Source organism: Bacillus rossius, chromosome 2, assembly GCF_032445375.1.
Source record: "Bacillus rossius redtenbacheri isolate Brsri chromosome 2, Brsri_v3, whole genome shotgun sequence".
NCBI lineage: Eukaryota > Metazoa > Arthropoda > Insecta > Phasmatodea > Bacillidae > Bacillus > Bacillus rossius.
Genome location: NC_086331.1, coordinates 29,469,362 through 29,491,996, shown reverse-complemented (window position 1 = coordinate 29,491,996; position 22,635 = coordinate 29,469,362). Strand labels below are relative to the sequence as shown.

Sequence of the window (22,635 nt, the reverse complement as noted above, 5' to 3'; positions counted from 1 at the left end):
AAACCATGTTATCTTGTCACCCACATGGGGAAAAATAATTGCTAGCAAACATCACTTAAGGTAATTAGTAGGGAAAGGGGTTGGTGTGACAGTGGATCTGGTTTGTTGCTGTGTTTTATCTACCAGAAAAAGTTTCATGACAGACTAGGGTTGCCTATGGCTATATCTTTTGCACCAGAACATTACAAGTTTATTCTCTTCACCACATTTCAAACAAAACTAATCAGGGGGTCGGCACTGTTTACAAAGGAGTCTGCATGCCATGTTTTTAAGAAGAAATTAAATACATTGACTAAAGATAATGCTAAATTTAATCTCTTTATTTTTTTCAAACAATCTGTGTTGAAGCAGACTGATAAATGACAGCTTTCATCCCCCGTGTCTATTTTACAGACACACATAAAGTTCAATCAGTATGCTGACAGTTATAATCTATTAATGACTTGATTGGTTCTCTTTGCCCTTAAAATGTCATTCGCTGATAACAAGGTGTTAGGGGAAGGCTATGCTCCTGAACAAACTTGTTAAATCCGGCATTTACTGTAATCTGATCTCAAAGAAATCTTCGGAATCTTTGTTTTTTTAATTTTCCCGAGTTCAAAGAATATTATTCATTGATTCTATTTCCATTTCCTAAAGTTTTGCACGTTCGTTTTAATCTACCATTTAATGAGAATGAATTTTGATAGTTACAAATGGAAATGTAGGGTTTTTCCACCAAGCAACCCAGTACACCTCGGTAATGGGACATGATTATTTTGTAGCCATAATATTATGGCTGGATTGAATTTTGTGGTTTGCATCATTATTTTGACCACCTCACAAAAAGCATGCAATTTTTATAGGCAGGCAAGAGTTCTAATCTGCAGACACTTAGGGCGTGAGGGATTTTTAAGCTCATGTTGTACTGTAACTAAAGTTCATCACCACCTTGCAGCAGTTTCTTTGTGGCACATTATTTTCTGTACAGCAAGGGAAAGTACAACTCATAGGTCTTACATAAGAAACCACCTACACTCAAGAGGCCCTAATGAAAATGTAGCTGCCAGATAAGCTATTCAAAAAGCAATGTGTAATTGAAGAAGCAGGCCATTGGGGCCCATTCAATTCCTTTCCCTTAATTAAGTTTTTTTCCTGTTTATGCAATTTTCATTGCATTTTAAGTTTCTGTTCCCCTCATTTAAACTGATGTGGAACAACTTTAACAAGTAAACTGCCATTAAAAAACCGTACAATTTTGTCAATAATTTTTTTGTTCCCTGGCTTTTCATTTTAACATACCTAATAAGATCTGATTGTTATTTAGACAATACATGTATCAAAGCATTTTGAAGAATGAGATAGTTGGAGGAAAGAAACTATGTAAAGAGAATTGAGCAAAATAATGTCTACAAAAAATTAAAGTAGCACCTATTATTTGCAATTTAGGTTTAATACAGTATGCACTGTGAGGAAAAAGAATGATCATTCACACTATTTGATGATGTATTTTATTTATTTTCTGAAGGGCAGTGGTGGATGTAGTGTGGCGGGATAGGGGAGATATATTCCCACCCATTCCTTTCCAGAAGTTCTGAAAAAATTTGCAAAATATCAGTGAAGACAGTATGTTACAGTGTGACAAGAAACAAAAGAGCCTTCTTGGATATTGACATTGGTGTCTGCGCAGGTTCTTTTGCTAGTTGTCACATTGTATTGTGTTAGAAGCCACATTGCCTTCGGCTTCTACTCTAGGCTTATATGTCAGTATGTAAGTGTCAACAGTAATAATGTAAGTTTTTTGAATACAAGTGTACAAATTTTTTTTTTTTCAAAATTCCTCCCCCCCCCCCCCCCCCCCCTAAAAAGTTTCTATATCCGCCACTGCTGAAAGCATTATTATGAAATGGAGTTGTTATTAGGACAATTAAATTTTTTTAATGCTTTAATCTATAATTTCTCTATAGAAGGGGTTGTTGTTGAGTGTTAGACTGTGCTCAGTTGTGCTTTAAGTGAGCAAGAAGAGCAGGGAGCAAGGCAGAACATAATATTTAAATACCCTTACCCCAAAATACCTCTATTTTAAAATATTTAAACCTATATAGAAATTTTTTTTCTATGATAATGATAGCAGTGTGTTTAATAGTCTCCTGCAGTATAGTTATTAAAATTATGCTTATCATTTTCCACTCAGGTATCAAGAATAACTCTTTACATTTAAATTTTCTGAGTAATGCATTACATTTAGAGAACTTGTCATGTACATAAAATTGAAGTTAAAGTTCTTTCTGTGTATATGGCTTTTCTAGAGTTTTTTTATGCCCGCAGCTTGACTCTGCAGATGAGCAAGCAGCTGCCATCCGAAGAGAATTGGATGGAAGGATGCAGAAAGTAGCAGAAATGGAAAAGGTTAGTTGCCTCATGTGTCATGTCATTCTTATTTACCATTTCCTTACTAAATATCTGACATTAAAAAAAGTTATGGCTACTACAAAAGTGGGCCTCTTCTTTGGGTGTAGCTCTATATTTTGCAAGGGCCATTGTGGCCCACCATGACGACCTGTGTTTGAATCCCGGCAAGTTCAAACTCAGATTTGTCACAATTGGAACATTTGGTGCATGTTAAAATGAGCCAGTGGGTTTTCTTGGGGTACTCCCATTTCTCTCACCCTTCATTCTGTCATTGCTCCATTCTCAGAGACGTTGAGCCTGTGCATTCATTTGTAATACTCATTCCTTCAGACATTTTTACATTAATTTATCATTCTAAGCTATGTTCAACATAAAATGTTAGTCAAGGCTATCTTGGCTTTTGAAGTTTAGATGCGTTAAAGTGGTAGAGTGTGCCGACATTTACGCCTGAATTCCAGCAGGCATCATGTGATTAAGAAGCAGCTAATGAATGGTCAGAGATGATAGGACACTTTTCTAACCATCTGAGGTATTTTGTGGAGCCAGTAGCAAGTAGAGCCAATAAGAGATCTCTTCTGATAGTTAACATATGACCTCAGGCTGACTATAGAGACCTTCCACTGGCTCTAAATAGGTAATATGCACGTGTCCGGTATGTCATTGAAAACACTATTAGAGTTTAGGATATTTGTGTGGAACAGAGACTAATAAACACAATGTTTATAAAGGAAAAGTCTCTTAAAAATGTCAGATATTTCAAGTTTTCAAATGCTCAGAGAATACTTTGTGATTGGCTTGACATTGCAAGATGTAACTTGCTTGGCGGGCATTGCATGTAAAGTCATAATAGTACTCAATGTTGACTGATTTTTATGTCCATTTCATTTACGACATTTCTTTTCAATGTTTATCACCCTGGGTAAAAGTGGATATGTTTTTGCCCTGGAAAGAACCATTCGTTCATACAAAATATTTTTGCCCTGAAAGCTTTTCACTGTCAAAAATCATTTAATTAACAATTATTTAAAATGGTGTCTTATAATGCTATGCGAGAAGTATCATTTTTGAAACATCTCGTGTGTGGTTCTCATGATTGTCAAATTTTCAACTTAATCTTTTAACATTAGGTATTGACTGCATGAAAATGTTTGAAGTGCACATAATATATTGTAAATATACATTTTGTATGTGCTTCTATCTGAATTGCTTAATAATTATTGCATCTGATTGTAACATAGTCTATAGTCATGCCTAAATATCTCATCAAGCAGCATGTCAACTGAGTATAACTTCTAATGCGCGTAAATAAGTTCTTGCACCCATTTTTTTAAATTTTACCTAACTATCAGTAGCAACACCAATATCTTCTATCTAACCCACTTTAGTGGATAATAAATATAAAACATTTAATTATTCCATAAATATAATTTTACTAGACAATATAAATTAAAACTCAGTATTCAGTATTAATGTAAACACGTGTATAAAATTAAATTTTTAATTTGGTAAAATAATTCAGATGAATTTAAATTCATATTGAAAATCCATGAATATGCTAAATGTTTATTCTAAATTATTAATTTTAATTATTTATTAATTAATAATATAATAATTTATAATGCAAATAAATTATACATAGGGGAACATAAACTCACTTATATAATAACATTTAAAAAATTAATAAACAAAATTTCTATAACTAATATTTACAGTAAATAAATGTTTTTAATCATATGGATCAATATTCAATTTCAATCACTAAAATATATGATTTAAAAGAACATGTATAATTTTTATTTGTATGTAGCCTTTTTTCATCCTGTCAATTTTTGTTGCATGTTGCGCACACATCATTTAATTCATTCACATAATTTTTTTCATAATGTGCCTAAATAAGTATAACCTAACTTCACTTATATAAGTACGGTTGAAAATACACTTGAAAAAGTTTGACGTTGTGGATAATTCGCGCAATTCATTAGGTGTGTTATGGACTGCGGACAAGGGTGCCACCACATGGATGGGCATGTGGACCCGGCTTACGACTCAGTCTTTGGGTCGTGACATGGCCCGTGTGGGTGCTAGGTTCGAGTCCCCTATACTGCGTTAAAGTCTACCCTTTCAGCCCTCTCTGAGCGGCGGGTACGCTACTACACTACCGAGTGATGGTCGTCGGTGGTCTCTTAGGGGGTCCCGCACACCCTGGTCCCCTAAGCAGGAAGTACATGTGGTCGCATGAATCAAGTACTCATAGGTCTGGTTGAAGGGTTTTATTCTGTTTAAGTCTTACACGAGTGAACACAATTATTAATGCTGCGAAAGGTGCCTACGGCAATTCAGCTGATTTAGGGGCAGACCAGGACACTGCGTGGCCTGGCCTAGAAGTTAAGTCACATCGTTCGATTTAAAATTTCCCCAGGTCTTAAATTATTAACACCCGGGATAGGCCTCGAAGATAAAGAAAAAGATTTAAAAAGACATTAAGGATGGTAGATGCTAAGTGATCAGTTGGCATGCAACGGTGAAGTGGATGAGGTGCGTAAGTTGGGTCGTACCACGGCCACTGGATGAGAGAGACTGGGCTGTGGTCTGAGTGTCATGGCGGCAGGAAGCAGTTGAACTACAGTTAGGCCGTTTATAATTACGTGAAGAAACAGATAACACAACAGATCCTCTCTAGCACTGAATGATAAATTACAATTAATTATTAAGTACTTATCAATAACATTTAATTGTATTAGTAATTATTTATAAAGTTAAAAATTAAACTGCCTGTATAAGGGTGCATTCAGAAAGTGTTTGCGTATTGTGCTGCTGCATTGTTATTTAAGCTGAAAGAAAACAAGACTCTGGGGGGGATTAAAAAGTACAAGTAAAATTAGAAATTAAATTAATTAAAAAATTATATTAGTGGTGTGTGGCACAGACTCTACTCGCCTCTTGCGGGGTGGACCAACACACGCATGTGCACACACACTCGTTGGCGGAGGAGAGGAGGCCTGAAGTAGGGCAAAGCACTTCAGTCTTAGGGAGGGCGTAGCCCCGGTCGACATTAAGTTTGTACACACAATTTGTATCACTTATATTCACAATAAATAAATGTTTTCAATGATATGGACCGGTATTCAATATCAATCACTAAAGTACATATTACATTTAAAAGTACATATGTAATATTTATTTTTATGTAGTTTTTTTTTTTTTCATCCTGTGAAAATTTCGTTGCATGATGCGTGCTGCGCATCGCAAAAATTGACTCTCATAATTATTTTCATAATGTGCCATAACTTAAAAAAAAGGAGCACAACTTCCCCGTTGTTACTCGATTTAGATGATGCCTTCTGGAACCCAGAGCAAAATATTTATAATCTACCAATTTTACATGGTTAAACCTGGGAAGCTGAGAGCCTACAAGACAGTTTTTGCAAAAGCTTACAATTAACTGAAAAAAATTTGTTGTTTATTTTACCTCAGAACATAACTTGCTTTGTTAATTTATGATAGCATGTTGTATGCCATTTAATGATAGTTTATAAAAAATGTTGTATGTGCTTCAAAATTGTTCACTAATCATATATGGTGATGATATTTTTGAGAAATTATTTTCATAAAAGACAGTATATATACTACACCAGTTTGAGTGATTAAACTAACATATTAAACTACTGATTTGTTTTGAAATTAATCACATTTTATGGCTATAAATGAGGAGGATTGTTTTTATTTCAGAATAGAAAGTTAATGCCCAAGTTTGTTTTGAAAGAAATGGAATCCCTTTACATAGAAGAATTAAAGTCGTCAATCAATTTGTTAATGGCCAACCTAGAATCCCTACCTGTATCCAAGGGGTCCATGGATTCAAAATATGGTCTTCAAAAATTAAAGAAGTACAACCACAGGTATAGTCATGCATGTTTTATTCTTGATTTAATATTTTAATAATTTGACAATAACTCAGGATATTAATAATTTTATTTGCAGTGAATAATAATAAATAGTGTAAGTAAAAAAATTATGATAACTGCCAATTTAAGACTGTGTTCAACATCAATATTTAAAAACTGACTATTGCATGTTATATAAAAAAAATATTAAATCAAATACTGCTGCATTTCAAAGGTAAGAAATTCTTTTTTTTATATGAAACACTTATATTTTATTCTTAAAATGTTAGTTTGCTTGCACTAATGGTAAAGTCTGTTTACCTTCTTTGGTATTGATTAAGCTAATAGTTAGGTGGACTCTCAATCCACCGTGTTGGTCCATCACCGGTTCATCCGCCATCCGTCAACTGACCGACCGATTCACAACATTCCGCATGTCCATCACAATATTTTTACTTGGATGCTGCCAACTAACTGGAAGGCTTAAATTTTTGGGGAAAAATTTTCTTGTAAAGGTAGATTAGTTTGACAATCATGTAAGCTTAGCAATTAAAAATCATGAAAACTATTTTTTTTGCTCTTATATTAATTTTTATATTTTTTGAAGTAAACGTACATTAGTAGAAACATTTGTGTCTCTCGTCAATTTGTTTTTAAAATATTGAACTGAAAAATGTGTTCAAACATAAGTTAAAACATGTTATGGAAACGGCTAAACAAATAAACAAACTTTCAAATCTTTTAATGTAGTAATGAATGATCAGCAATAAATTAGTAAACAATTTTGATGTTTTAATTTCATCCGTCAGTCTAAGTTAAAGCTTGGTAAGCTTTTGATGTATGGACTGATGGAATGTTTGGGGCCATGTGATTGGCTGCAGGTCACTTTATTGTGACAGATGATTGACGGATGGACAGTCTGAATCGATCATTGTGAGTCCAGCGTCACCTTTAAACCTTGCTTTTCATTACATAATAAAAGTTGGTAAAATATTTACCTAATTACTGAATTCTGTGTTTGAGGATTCAGGTTTAAGTTGTAAGTTATGTAGATGCATTTATATTTGTTTACAGAAAATAAATAAAACCAAATAAATTAGTCATGAGCATACAAGGCATAATATAACTGGGGATTCATATTTGTTGTTTACTTTTTTATGCATTTTATTAGCTTTTATCTTTAATACACGTCCAGCCTTTATAAATGCAATATGTTTTCATATCCTATTTATAATTGAATTTTTTGTTGCATGTTTAATGTAAAAAACGGAAGATTTTTTCAATGATATAATATGTAGTCTCATACTGATTATATTCAGTGCAGATATGTATTTTTTGTGATGCAATGTATTTATGTATTTTTATATAATGTATAGGAACAAAATTATATGATCAATTGCAATAAAACCGAAATAGCACCAAAAAGCAAATCAAAACACCATATAACATCAAAATGAAAATTAATACACGCTAAAGCAACGAAATGCAACTAAAATCATTAAATAAATAATTTTAAATCAAAACACTACCTCAATTCACGAAACCATAATCTTTTAATATAGGCACTTAATTTAAAGAATGTATTTTATTTAGCATAAAGTTTGTACCAAAATTTATGTACTAAATAGATTGTAAAATTTTTAAACTTTTTCTGATCTTGCAGCGGTTATTAGTAACACATTTTTACATTACGACAAACCCACAAATACTTTCCAATTTATTTTTATTGTTCTAAGTATTTAGACATGCTTATTACAAATCATTATATTGTAATTATTTCCAAAGTGTAATCTATTGTTACGAACGCGAGAGACAAGACCGCGATGGCCAGGTTCGGAGCGGGCTGGTGGCCACGCAGACACTGATGTCACGCGCCGTCCATTGACGTAAGGCACCCCATGCGTGCCTGGCCAGATTACAAGGGTCCTCACTACTCAGCCCCCTCCGCTCCCCGCGCACCGTCCCGCCACGGGCTATTGTTACCTTTAGCGGCCTGGGAATTCCGAGCATACAGTGGCTGCCGCGAGGAGTGGAATGAATAAGTGTCGCTGTTCTGGTTTTTACGGGCTTCGGGTCTTCCCGGGATGACATGAGAAGACGTCACAGTCACTCTTGTTCCTTCAAGAAGAACGCCATGGGTATATAAGCGACGATGCCGGCCTCCTTGGGAGTTCCGAACAAGTTCCGATGGTTGGGAGAGTTCTGAGAAGGGGGGAGAGAGTCTCCCCCTCGGGGAGTGATACTGGCGATACCCGTGCGATCAGCGAGAGGTGAAGAGGGCAAGTGACCCTTGGTGAGCGAACCGGACCTATAGGGAGGCGATACCTGCGAGTGAAGGCCTGGCGAGCCGGTCGGGTGCGACGAGCGATAGTTGAAGACTGTGCTGCGGTGTGGGTGAGTGTGTGAAGGAGGCGGACAGAGGCGGACAGAAGAGCGAGCCACTGTCGAGCCAAGCTCCATTGGCATGTGTTAATGTTGCAATGATCAGTGTAAGACTAATTGTTGTGGACAGAGATCTTGAGTGCAGTAATTAATTTTATTGTTCAGATGGTAGTAATAAATAAAACTGTACTAATTAATTGGACTACCTCTTATGAACCCAGTAGTTTTCCCCACTTAAATCATAATTCATAACAATATTATCAATTAGAATGACACAGTTTTGGTGAAAAAAGTACCATGACTCATTGAAGAGGCAGGTTTTTTTTAATATTATGCTATTTTGATGAATATAAAATCTTGTTTCCAAAATGTATATACTGTCTTAGAGGCATTTGCATGATACGAAAAAATAAATATGCAATACAAATTCTGTTTGAAGCAAGTATATATTATAATTATTGCTACACTCATTATTTTCACCAGTCTTACTTTTTTTTTTTGCTTACAAGACTCTGGTATACATGGAAACAGAGCTCGCTTTGTACAATGCTTTGAAAAAGCATGGGAATACACCTGAGACAATAATTCCTAAGATCCAAATACTACCACTGACACCTTCTGCCATTCTTCAAAATATGTGCACTCATTTCAAGGCCATACTGTAATTTTAAATATTGTCAGATAAACTTGCTTTAAAAAATGTAAAAATATTGCGTGGAGAGTGCACCCTTTGGGTGAAGTTCACACCAAAAAAATGACTAGATATTTCTTTTACATGAATACTGTAGGTGTTAGTTATCCATGAAAATGACTTGAAATGAATCTTAAGAAAAAGGCCAGTAACTTTTTTCTCCAAGTTCCTACAATGCATAAGTTCAGATTCCACCCAACCCTGGATAGAACTTGAAATTTTTGACTAACAAAAACAGTTGAGCTCCTATATGACATGGTGGAAATGAAATAAAACTGCCAGTATTGAAAGTTCATCGTATTGTATTGAAAAAATTAAAATATTGGATCATATGTTCAGTGGTATTACTCTCATACAGCTCATAACATGTCGGTAGGATGTGGCATCTCCAAAGTCGTGAAACATGTGCTGATTCCATTCGGAAGGGCTACTTTCATCTGTTGTATCCTTTGTTAAGGCAAGTCTGTCCTTAGCTGCTGTAATTGATACTTGATATCCTGGAGATTGCCATTGGGCCAGACTTGTCTAAGCTGTACTTATTGTATGGGGGACAGATAGGTATACCTGACTAGTCACAGAAATACCTCACTATGACACATGAAGATCATACACACACTTTCTATGTACTAGGGTGCTGCTTCAAAAAGGATATCATACTATCACTGACATACTGATGCGCTATCAGGCTGTCTCGAATCACCATCAGAGGTATCCTGTAGATGTAGTATACTCAATGGCTCCCCACATCATGATGCTAGGGGTAATGCTGGTGTGTCTCCCCCCCAACATTCACAGGATCTGTTTCTCCCCACAGCACAACCATTCACGCACACGAGGGTCATCTGAAGAAATTCAAAACAATGGTTCATCGCTGAGCATGATGCGACACCACTTGTCATCAGTCAGTGCCTCTCGGTTATGGAACAACTCCAAATGACGCTGTTTTTCTGTGTTAACGGGCTGGTGAATGTGTTGTCTGAGGATGACAGTTTTTCGAGAGACAGTGCAGAATGATTTGAGTGCCCTAGAGAGTATAGGAACTCCACTTGGAGTAGTGCAGGCACTGTTGTCACTGAGTTGTGCAATGCTTGGTAACACTATATGATCTTTCCTTGCTGTAGACTCTTGCTCAACTAGAAACTTCATGACACATGTCAGTGCCCTCATGTATGTATTGGTTCCAATATTCAACCACTGTGACATCTGAATTCCTCATATGCCTGCCAATCGAGGGATAACAACCTTTTGGTGTCGTGCAAAACTACTTTGGGCTCTTACTCTGTAAAGTGCCAGTATGTTGTCGTAAGTGTCTACAAGGCAAACTTGTGTTCACTGACTGTCTGTTGCTCTTCATATGTCTAATAACAATATGTTTTGATTATGCTAGCACCACAAAAACACTCTGTTGGCCATTGTAGATATTGTAGATCATTTCAAATCTCTAATCATCAATGGGTTGCACATGTACCAAATTAAGTCTTTATTGAATTATTCTTTCTGGGTGTTTTTTCGTCATTGTACTGAGACAAATTATTTAAGTAATCAGTGACTTTGACCATTAAAGCCTGCAATCTAGATTTAAATCACAAAGAGTTAAAAATCAAGTTCTTCATTCCAGGTTACGCAAGTTTTAAGTACAACTGCGTGATATGAGAGCTAACACTTGTGTTGACTGACTTAATAAACAGCTTAAAACTGGTATTTTACATACCACATATGGCTGGTGATCAATATCAGAAAACATAGATGATCAGTTTTGTAAAACAAATTGTTTCACACTTGTTAAAACTTGTAAGTAAATGTTTTTATATTTTAGAAAGTTTTAAAAGAAATTAATATAATTGATTTATGAATTTTTAGCATATATTTAAGGGTAAGAAATATGTGTGTCAGTAATTAGTAAAAAATAAATCTTAAATCCATTATGACAGTGTTTCAATTGAAAAATTGAATCGTGAACTAAAGTCGTGCATCCCAATGCTGCTATACTTTTGGATCTCAATCCATGTAACCCTCCAAGGAATGAAAAATGCCTAAAGACCTTCAGTTCAAAATTCTGCCCCTGGGTTACTTTCCTATTATTGTTATGACATTTTAGTTGTTTTCAAACTTAATGTTTTCTAAATGGTTTATTATGTTGGAAAATTACTAGGTGTGCATTGCTTGGATCTTATAGTTTCTGTAATATTTTTACTCTCCTCATCTGCAATGTAATAAGAAGTAAAAACAGAGAAAAACATAAATTATGTATGTTAGGAAGGTATTGACCATAGCCTCTAGTAAAGAACCATTCCAGCAATTTGTCTGGAGTGATTAAAAGAAACTATAGGTCCAAGATGAGCATTGCTTATAAATACATAAACTTTTGAGAATATTTTTTATCCTACAGAATTTTCTTACTAATTCAAGTTGGTCACTATCAGCATTGACTATAATATTTTAGTTAGTAAATATTTTATTATTGTAATGTATACATTTTTTTCTGTACATATTGTTCTGCATGTTTACTAAATGTGTCACAAAATATACAGGTGATTTTTCCTTTTACTGATGAGCAATTTTGAAAATTTTTTAACCTGTATAATTTATATCAGTTTAGAGTAATACATTTTCAATTTTTTTTGGCAGTCGATAATATTTCAGACCCTAGCGATTTTCTTATGAGCCGCTGATGGAAGTGAGAAAATCGGAATTCCTTTGTACGGTTTCGTAGTTTTATTGCATTGACTCCTTTTGATCCGCTTGCTCGCCTCATATTCGAGAGTAGTTTATTTTTGTTTGTTTTAACTAATCCTGTGATGCTCTTTCTTCTTTTGCTGTCCGTAGTCGAAGGAGAAGCTCTTTATTAAGGCAGGTAGAGCTTTTGCATCATTTTTTAGTAATTTGTTTTTAATTTTTCTTTATTTTAATGCCGTGTTTTTAATACACGCTTAAAGTTCACATGCCATATTTGAATGTTCACTTTTGCTTGGTAAAACAGAAACTGAAATATTTTTTTTAATTTACTATTATTAATTTACATTTTTACTGTACTGTTAGCTGTGTTTCTGGAATGCTGTGCAGATATTTGTTTTATCCTTAATGTTATTTTCAGACAATATTTATTTGTGTTGTGTGAATTTTTAACTTGCATTACATTAATGTGAGATGTCTGATACTTTGGTTGGAAAAAAAAAGTAAATATTAAGTGTTTTGTGCATGTTGTTGTATTTTGTCTGTGTGCATCTTACGTGTCATGAATTGCAACAACACCATGGCGGAGTGATGAATGGAACCAAATGTTATGTTGACCTTTTGTTGTTTGTCACAGATCACAAGGGTCTCTGGCGAAACTGGAGGGCGACTCTGGCGATTGTGATACACAGCTTACGAAGCTTGATGTGGTCCTCACCTTTCAACTAGAGGTACATAACAGCATAATATTATGGGTTTAGGTTTATGCCACATGGTTTAGAACTTGTTTACTTAAACAACAGATCCTCTGATTATATTTAACTTTGTACCTTTCTAAAATTGACCAATTCAGTACTCTCAAATTAATAGGACTCACACATTTGGTCGGAGGTAAATTTTTTTGCCTAAGTCATCATATGAGCAGAACACTAACATTCTTGGCAACATAATGTAGATACTTAAGTTTGAATTAATATAAGGTGTAAGTACTAATGCAAACAAAGCTTTGGGCGAGCTGCTATTGATATAAAAAAATGAAGGGTTTGGCCAACATATGTGGCAGAATTTAGTGGCTGTCATCTGGAAATTCATTATCAATTTATCAATGTTCGAAAATTGCATGAACCTATCTCAAATCTCCAAAAAATTTAAACTACATATTTCATTGGCTTCATTATACAGATTAAGAGCAGCTGTTAGAATTCAAAACCCGCTTTAGTTTCACTACTTAATATTTATTTTCCACAGAATAAACAGGCATTAGTTATTTATACAAACACTCCAGCATCTTTACTTGAACATACTAACTAAACACCGACGCCATACTTTTTCTATCTACTTTTGTTTTGTCTTTCAGAAGTGCAACGTAAACAACACAAAAAACATAACCTAACACAAGTTTCATTATTGAGAATTATTTTTCATTACTTTTGTTTTCCAACAGAAGCCATATTGAAAATCTCAGTTTCATATGAAATTCCCACAGAATTCTAAATAAATTTTAAAAATTCAAAAATTTCTTTAACAAGTAACATCTTGTGCATTTCCATTCTGGCTGTACAGCAGTTATTTTGTATTCATTGAATTTATTTATTAAATCAGCAGATAAATTAAATCTATTTGCTTAATACTGTACAGTAATAAACTAATAAAAAATACAGTAAATGCATGATTTTTATATGAATGTTTAGAGATATAGCTTACAACCCCATTACTGGCTAATGGTGTTCTATCAGGAACAAAACCAACCAAATAATTAAAAATATATTCAAATTTTTAAGCACACTAATACTAAATACATAATTAAAACAGCAAACCAAGCATGCGTAAAAGTTAACTATTTTTAGGCTTCCTCAATCCAGATTGATGGCAAGATAAAAGGTTTTATAAGATTTATTCATCTTGAGCTAACATATTTCAGGTTCTCTTGTTTTGTTTATTCAACATTTGAGGAAGTATCGTAATCACATGCAAACACATATGTAAGTAGTGCCTCCCTGGTGATTAGTTTTATCAAAACTGGGCAAAGAGAAAAATAACTTGTATTTGTAGTTATGGTGAAAAACATTTCACCACAAATGTATAGCATTAGGACTCAACAACCCTGATATGCATTGACATTTTTTTTTTCTGGTAGACAAACTGGCTGCATGCTTAACCTTTTCCCTCTTCTTCCTAGTGCAGGAACTGCATTTTATTATGTTTATCTTGACAGCTTAGCAAAATAATGCAGCCCAAAGCATTCAATCATTTTTACCTTAGCATGCATGGTAAAGCCCTGGTCATAAGAAGAAAGGAACATGCCCAGCTTCTATAGTTTAGTTAAAACAAATCAAAACCAAAACACTTGACTTTTCTATTTCAACATAGAATAAATAATAATTTAATTTTACAATTTATATTTACAGAAATTAAGAAACAAGAAAATCTACACCACAGAAAAACAAAAAAAAACTGTTCAGTGTACATTCTTTCTTAACCCACCGTCAAGTTTTAAGGGATACTTCAGTTGTCTGATGAAATTTGCTTTAGCCTCTCAGTTTTTTTTTTTTTTTTTTTTGCATTTTATCACCTACAGAATACATTTTATGTTAATGCCACTTGATAAAAGTTATAAATGGAAAAAAATTGCTGCTAATTGCTTATTTTGGCTCATGTAAACAAACCAAAATGTTCCTCCCAAATTTATACTGCCTTTTAAAACAGTGATAATGGTTTTCAGTTTAAACAATTTTCACATGTGTGTATCTTATAAGGAAATTAAATATGTTTTTGCTCCTAAAATATTATAAATATTTGTATATCATTGTTAAAAAAACATTCAATTATAATAAATTACATTGCACTCTTATTGCTACATCAAGGAAGCAGATTTATTGCCACTGCCACCGCCATCATAAATAAATATCTGGAGATATAAAGAATTATAGCTGCAGATCCAAATGTATTGGGCTGAAGTTTTTTGATAACTTCTACCTTTGCTGTACTGCTATCACATGCAAGCCATGATACATAATATCAACATATTATTAGAGGTTTATAAGATTTTTTACTAGCTTGAGTGCTGTGAATTTCAGTAATAATCAAATGAAAAAAAAACCAATATGTGATATTTTTAAGTTGATAAGAAATTGATTATAAACCTGCTACCAAAAGCTGTTAGTTATTTTACATATCTAGGTAATAAATAAATTATCAGAAGTACATTGTACTAGCTCCTCATTTAACAAATAATCCCCCACTCATGTTAACATGCTGTCATTTGGTTTTTTATTTTGTGCATCTGTTATCTACAATATATTAGTAAATTTTTTTAACATTCAACAATGTTTGTTTGAAAATATTTTTGATAAAAAGTATGGTGTACAAGTAAACAAAAAATTAAATATTAGGTCATTCTTCAATTACATCTGAATACTGTATAAACTGATAAACATGCAGTATTTGATGTATAGTATTTTAAAATTTTTTCGACAAACATGTATAAAAAATTAGCATTTTTGGTCCTATAGTTTGGGTGTTGCAAATGTTTTACTGAATAAATGAAAAAAAAATTCAAAATTGTAAACATTTTTTCAATGTCGGAAACCATACTTCGAGGGACTGCCCTGGGGAGTGTCAATGTTTCCTCATGTTTTCAGCTCATTTTTTTAAATGCCTGAGTCAAACTCTAATTATCATTTACCATACTAATTAATAAAATAAAAATGTTTTCTAGTGTACAGAATGCAGGATGTAAGATAGTAAAGCATCTCAAACTTATTCATTTTCATTTCACGGCCACTATCTTATAACTTTATGACTTTAACCTTGACTTTTTAAGTCACCCAACTAGTTATATTTAACTCCAAAACATGTTTCGTAGAAAAAGTTTAAAGGTTTTGACATTATTTTTAATTTATGGATTCTAAATATAATTACGTTAATGTTTATTGAATGGTCACAATGCCATCTATGGAATAAAATACTATTGAAATTAAAACAAATTACTAAAAATTAGTTTGGTTTCTAAAATATTTAAATTATAATAGTGTTTTATATTTTGTAGTGAGACTAGAGGAAGTTAAGTTGTGGTGAAGTGGTTTGAAATTTAGAGTTAATTTTATATGTTTCTCAAGTTTGGAATGTAAACAATGTGGCAGTAAATATTCAGCAAGTCCTTTACAGACAAATTTCCCCATGTAATTGCTACAGACAAAAGCGAAAGCTATGCATTTTGTGCAATGTGCCGTGATTTTTCAGTAGCTCACGCTTGGCAGAATAATATGCAAGCATTGCAGACTAAAAAGTACATTAACAGTGGGAAGTGCCTAATCTAATAATAATGAATTTTTTGTGGATGCGGTGAAATCCAAGGTAACTGAATTCACAAGAAACAATTAACAAATGCAGCAGCAATAAAGTTAAATATTTTTCAGTTTACTTAAAATAAATTTGCTTGCTCAATTTGTGAGACAATTTTGTATTGTAATGTAGCATATTGCGAACCACATGTGGCCATCTGATTAGCTGAGCAGGAAAAAGACGGGAGTCGGACAGAAAGAAGTTTTATTTTTCATGTCTATTCTCGCACTCGTACTGTTCCTGGGCTTCTTCTGTGAACCTGCCATCACTTGTGCAGCAGTGCCATGTTAACTATACGTAACAATTTATATTTAGCTGTTTTACTGGATTAAAAAAATTCTGGGAAAGTTGAAGGTAATCTTTTTCATACCCCAAGATGTTTGAACTATGTAGGAAGGCAGATAAACTTCTCTGAAATTTTCAAGCCATTAGAACCAAAAATATATTTCTCAGAGTACTTTTAGTTGTCTCAAGCTCTCTCTCTTGATGCTTTTGGAATACTGTCCATAAGAAATACAATTTTTGCCATACCTAAAACATAAATATGGTACAATGCATTTTATCTTCTATTTGAATTTATAATATGTTTGAAGGCTCGTAGTTTCTAAAGCCAGTCCAAATATTAATTTATAATATTAGACTGGAAATAAAATAACCTAACAAAGGGCTGTATAAACAATTGCATTATAATTGTCAAGCCCTAGTATTATGGAAATTAATCATTTTGAAACTTGGAAACCATAAAAATTGCTGTTAACTGTCCTAGGTATGTCTAAATTTTCAGCGTTTGGTTATATCTTGTGCAGTATGTGGGGCTTGATGATGTAGAGTTCACCTCATGTTTTTCTCACTATTTTGTTTCCATGATGAGGATGCAAATGAAAAAAGAAAAAAACCAGGAAAATTTTGGAAAAATGTATTTTTTTATTTCTAAGTAATATTTGGTAACATTTTATTATTAATTTGAACTGTAATTATTAAAATATTATAATTATGAGGCCAATTTTATTTGTATTATATATTTTATTTAAAAGTTATCATATATGTAGTCCTAATTAATATTTGCTTAACCTATTGATGTTACGTTCATTGGTTTAAAAGATTTGGCAACTGTAAGGGAATGACAGAGCAGAATTTGCTTCACTGATCTTTGTGCTGTAGTCAGAATCCCTATTCAACAATTCTTAAATAATTATAAACTGAGTTCTTGGGGAGATCATCCCATTTACTTGTAAGATGCACTACCATAAATGACAATTATCATTATTTTCCATTGATATATAAAACCATTAATCAGGTCTCATCTATGACCTTAAAAATAAAAAAATTAAAATCATTACTAAAATCAATATATATTAAAAACTACTAATGTAATTTACTAACAAAGCTGTTTTATAAACATGCTATGTTGCTGCTTTAAACAGTGAGTTACAGTAATACAGTTCCTTGTTCTAGGTGGTGGTCATGGAGGTGAAAGGTCTGAAATCATTAGCACCTAACCGAATTGTGTATTGCACAATGGAAGTTGAAGGAGGAGAGAAACTGCAGACGGATCAAGCAGAAGCTTCCAAACCCATGTAAAGCTCTTTATATTACATATTGCATTGGGATTTGACATAGAGAATTTAAATTCTACTAGCACATGTTTAGCTAATAGAATTTACAAAATGTGAAGATTTTTCACATCATTGTTTTTAAATTTACTGCATGAACTATCTGGAGGAAAATATTGACCATAATTAGCTAATTAAATAGTTTTACAATACAACAGCAAACAACTTACATAGCACTAATGATCTGACTATTTTTGTACACTTAAGTATATAGATTCCTTCAAAATCCAAGTAATTTTGAGCATGGCTATGTATTTTATTTCTTCCTTGTGTTTCTTCCATGTATTTTAGATACAACCTGTATACTAGCACACCCATCTACCTGCTCAGGACCTCTTTTGGAAATCTTAAGACCTTGGGAAAAGATAAATATTTTGGAGCTTTGTCAAAAATGTTGTCAATTAGTTTTAGCTTAGCTCCATACCTCTCTGACTAGCTGTGGTCTGAATTGCACATACATAAAGCACTTACAAAATGATGAAACACTGTAAGTGGTAGGTAGGTTAATAAATTTCATGAATATTAAAGTAGAAGTTGTTATTTATGAATATAGGGTGACGTTCGAATAAAAGAGTTTATAGCCAAATATTTTATATTTATTTCAAATAACTGAAAATTTGCTACATTGTCCACAATTACACAAAATTAACATTGTTCATGGCAACTCATCACTTGGCACAAGAAAATCCATTTGAGATCAAGAAAATGGTGAAATTATTCAAATGACAGATTATTTGTTGATGACAATGTCTTGGCAGTTGCTTCTGAACACTCTGTATGACCAAGGAAACATTGATGTCCTTGAGACGATGTAAAAGTTCAGTAATTCCTCGTCATGTGCACCTGCCAACAACTGTGGTCAAAGAAAATTCTGAATAAATATCCAAATGAGTTATTATCGGTGTAGCCCAACCACACCCATTAAATGTGTCTCACATCAAAATATTGGAATCATGAGCCACTGACCAGCGCTATCTCACATGGTGACATGTGAGAGATAACTAGCCATACAAAGCTTAGTACAAAAAACATATAAAAGATTATATAATGGGGACTTCTCCAAAAATGCTAATTTCCTATTGGCTACAAAGATGTTTCTTACGATTACTATTATGTGAGTCCTTGGTCTGAGAGCTTTCTCACGGTTCTGGCGAATGTCTCGGTATCTCTTTAACACAGAATGTAATAAATATAGTCTTTTACTTAGGTGCCATGACGTCGTGCATATGCCTTTCTTTCTTTCTTTGTTTTTTTAACTGTGACGCGAACATGAGTCGGGAACGCATAACTATCATAGTACACACCACGAGAAATCGTGGGCTATCAAATGTAGTTAACTCGGCACCAGACAGAGCGCGTGTGTTGCATGCAATCAATGAGCTATGTGTATCGATATTCGACTACACTTTGCGGGAATCAACATAACCAAACATGAATGATGCTAACTAGCGCTGGCTACATTTTTATAAGCGGTACACAGCGGCGACAAAGACGAAAGAATAAAAGTTATAACGTTTGAAAACGTCTTTAAAAGAAAATTTACACATCAGACAACTTTGTATTTCTGTTAATTAAATAAGTAAGCGGTAACATCCAAATGAATATTAGATTTCAACTTTAAAATACATTATTTTATACAGGAAAACTACCTACACAAAGCACTCGTAATCTAAAAACATGCGACGTTTATGGAAGAAATTTTTTTTCTCCAAATTTTGATGTCCAAAAATAACGGTGCGACAATTATGTGATAAAACACAGTACTTGATATAATTAATTACATAAATACATGCTGTTTAAAAATGTGGAATACTATCGCAAAGCTTAGACTAAGTGCTCATGTTATTTATATTTAAAAGAACACTCAAATGTTTTAAATAATAATGTGAGTGAGTCTTTCGGTAACGAGCAGATTCATGTGTTCTCATGTTGCAAATAAACTTATAATATGAATCTTGGACACCAAATTTAATATAGAATGCTTTAAAACAGTGCAGTGTGTGATAAATATATGAAAAGTATTAATTTTAGGGAAAATTTTAAATTATTTTTACCCTTTTTAATACTTAACTACTATACTGTTTAGCAATATGGTACTGTCATTTTTGAGGTTATAATTATTAAGACATTTTAAGGGTGAAATTTTTGTTTGCACCAGAAATACAATGAAATAAGAAATGGAAATCTGACAGGTTGAAACTCTACTGCACATGCATGCAGAAACTGCTATAGCCACGAGCCAAAGTCATTAAGATGGTGGATCCACGGGGGATGTACTAAGTGTATTGGTGTGCCAAAGTAAACTAAATGGTAGTGAAACTATCCTGGAATTCATTTTGTAATCTTCAATAGGCATAACATAATATAATAGCAACTTTAAAATTACCTATAATTTATTAGCTAGGAAAATTATGTTGCGACAAACATGACATCAAATATATATGTATAATATTTTTTTGGTTCTCTAAAGCATTACGAACATTGTGCTATCTTTTAAGTATTTTTCAAACTAATAGTTGCAGTCCAATAGATTCTGGATTTGGACTTGATTATCGACAAGGAATTATATTAAAATACTTATCATCTTGTTCAAATTTCCACACTAAAATATTAACCTGAAACATTTGAAAACACGTAACACTAAGTATATGTTTGTGTATTTGTTTTTGCTTAAACAAATAAAATCAGACTGTAAATACTCCCTACAAACAAACCTTAACATTATTGAGCAGATTGAAAATTATTATTCTATAATATTATTTAATTATAATGTTATTAAAAAGTTTTAAAAAATTATTCTTTCAATGAATTTTTAACCGCAGATATGCTTACAAAGGTGCACACATTATTACAACTCAGATCAGCCCGGCTAAAAGACGACCTGACTTGCAACATTCAGAAAAACTTCAAAATAATGAATGAGAATGTTTATCGAAAATGTTTGTTGATGTTTTAACTTTCGGAGTTAAATACAAAATTAAGTTGGGCAATCTTTAGGGAAGAAAAATGATTTAGTAGAACTTTTACATAGATTTATTTGGCAGATTTTGCATTAAAACAAAACAGTGCACCATTACATGATTACAACAACATTACAACATTACAAGTCCACACAGTTCTCATTACACAAACAAAAATTCCCTGCATGATAAAAAGAAGTGAATGTTTATTAATTATGAGTTTGTCCAAAACATTCTTATTACTCACTTCCCCATTTCACAATTTAAATAAGTCCCATGACAAACCAAGAACAAAAGTGTTCTTGAGATGGCGGCAAAAATATTATTTAAGCTCCATCGTGGGCTGAGTGCCGACAAGTGTGGTCAATGAAAATTCTAATTAAATGTCTGACATAGGTTAGTTACTGGCGTGAAATTTATCACTTAATACATTATTTATTTTTTTTCTTGAGCTCCTGCCCAAATGTGCGTATATAGAAGACATCAAGCAGCAAACTGACAAGATCACGCCACTGCCTTTCGCCACACCAAGAGGAGGGAGTCACATGACCATTGCCCAATCACAACACATCTCTCGTACAACAACCAATCATAAGTCATTTTACTACAGAAAACTTCCAGAAATACTAGCTTTTTTTACTGTCTCTCTCTTTCTTTAGCCAAGTGATAAAAACTGTGGGAAATGCTCAAGTTCCACTTTACCATCATAAGACTACATATAAAAAGTCTCAGTCCTGAAAAAAGTCTGAAAAAACTATGGTGCCGCCGAGTTGCACACCTCTCTCTCATCCTTTCTTTTACTCAAACAATAGCAAATATTCTAGAAGATTATTAAAGATTCTGAATAGCTTTAAACATAAAATATAAGCGTTAAAACACTATTTAAAGTAAATAACATAATGAAAAAATACATTTACACACATAATAACTTAGTAAGAAAAATGAGAATCAGTAAAAATATAGTTAAACGGCTTTTCTAAATAAAACATCTTAACACAAAAATTATTTATAAGAATATCAATAATAATAAAATACTAGTATAAAAACTAGTTCACTATAACCTTGCACCCATATACCGTGTTTTCTCGCATAATTGTCGCACATTTTATATCAAAATGAAGTTTGAAAAGTAGGGGTGCAACGTTTATGCGGAAAACAATTTTTTTGTCAGGTACATAGCCCACTAAATAAAGGTTTTTTGTCGCAACTAATTCCGGGAAAGCTGAATATTTGTCAGATGTTAGACCCTTATAAGACCCGTATTTCCTCAAAAGTCCCCGCCTCTCCCCCTTGTGCTTTCCCCCCTACCCTTTTTGGAAGTTCTAAAATGTTGACCTTTACAGAATCCCTTGTGAATACGTAAATAATTGTGTGAAGTAGTAAATATATAGCGTATTTTGTTCTCAAAAATCTGGTTTTTAATTTTGTTTCTGACAATATTGTCTTTAATGCTGATAGTTAAGGCGTTATAAAATCACAAACATAAAAAAACGGGTTTTTAATGTCAAAATGCGCAGTTCTCGTTCTGGATGTTTTTAAATATTGGAAATACACAAAAAATCTTCAAGTAAATTTTGTAGCACACACTTCCAGTTTTAAAATGATGTATAGTTTATATCGAGGAATTCATTGGTTACTGCTGGGGAGGGGGGGGAAGTGAGCGCATGCGTATGGCTAGCGTGCACCGACCTACTATG

General features: G+C 33.2%; 1 protein-coding gene across 3 annotated transcripts in view; it reads left to right on the top strand.

Moving 5' to 3' along the window:
* The window catches only part of LOC134529209 (calcium-dependent secretion activator), a 520,687-nt gene that overhangs the window by 249,124 nt on the left and 248,928 nt on the right, over positions 1-22,635 (top strand). For all 3 annotated transcript variants that reach the window (XM_063363074.1, XM_063363075.1, XM_063363076.1), the window contains exons 8-11: positions 2,308-2,388; positions 6,121-6,290; positions 12,659-12,752; positions 17,821-17,942. In XM_063363074.1, the coding sequence (XP_063219144.1) occupies positions 2,308-2,388; positions 6,121-6,290; positions 12,659-12,752; positions 17,821-17,942 (467 nt within the window). The remainder of the gene's footprint in view (positions 1-2,307; positions 2,389-6,120; positions 6,291-12,658; positions 12,753-17,820; positions 17,943-22,635) is intronic.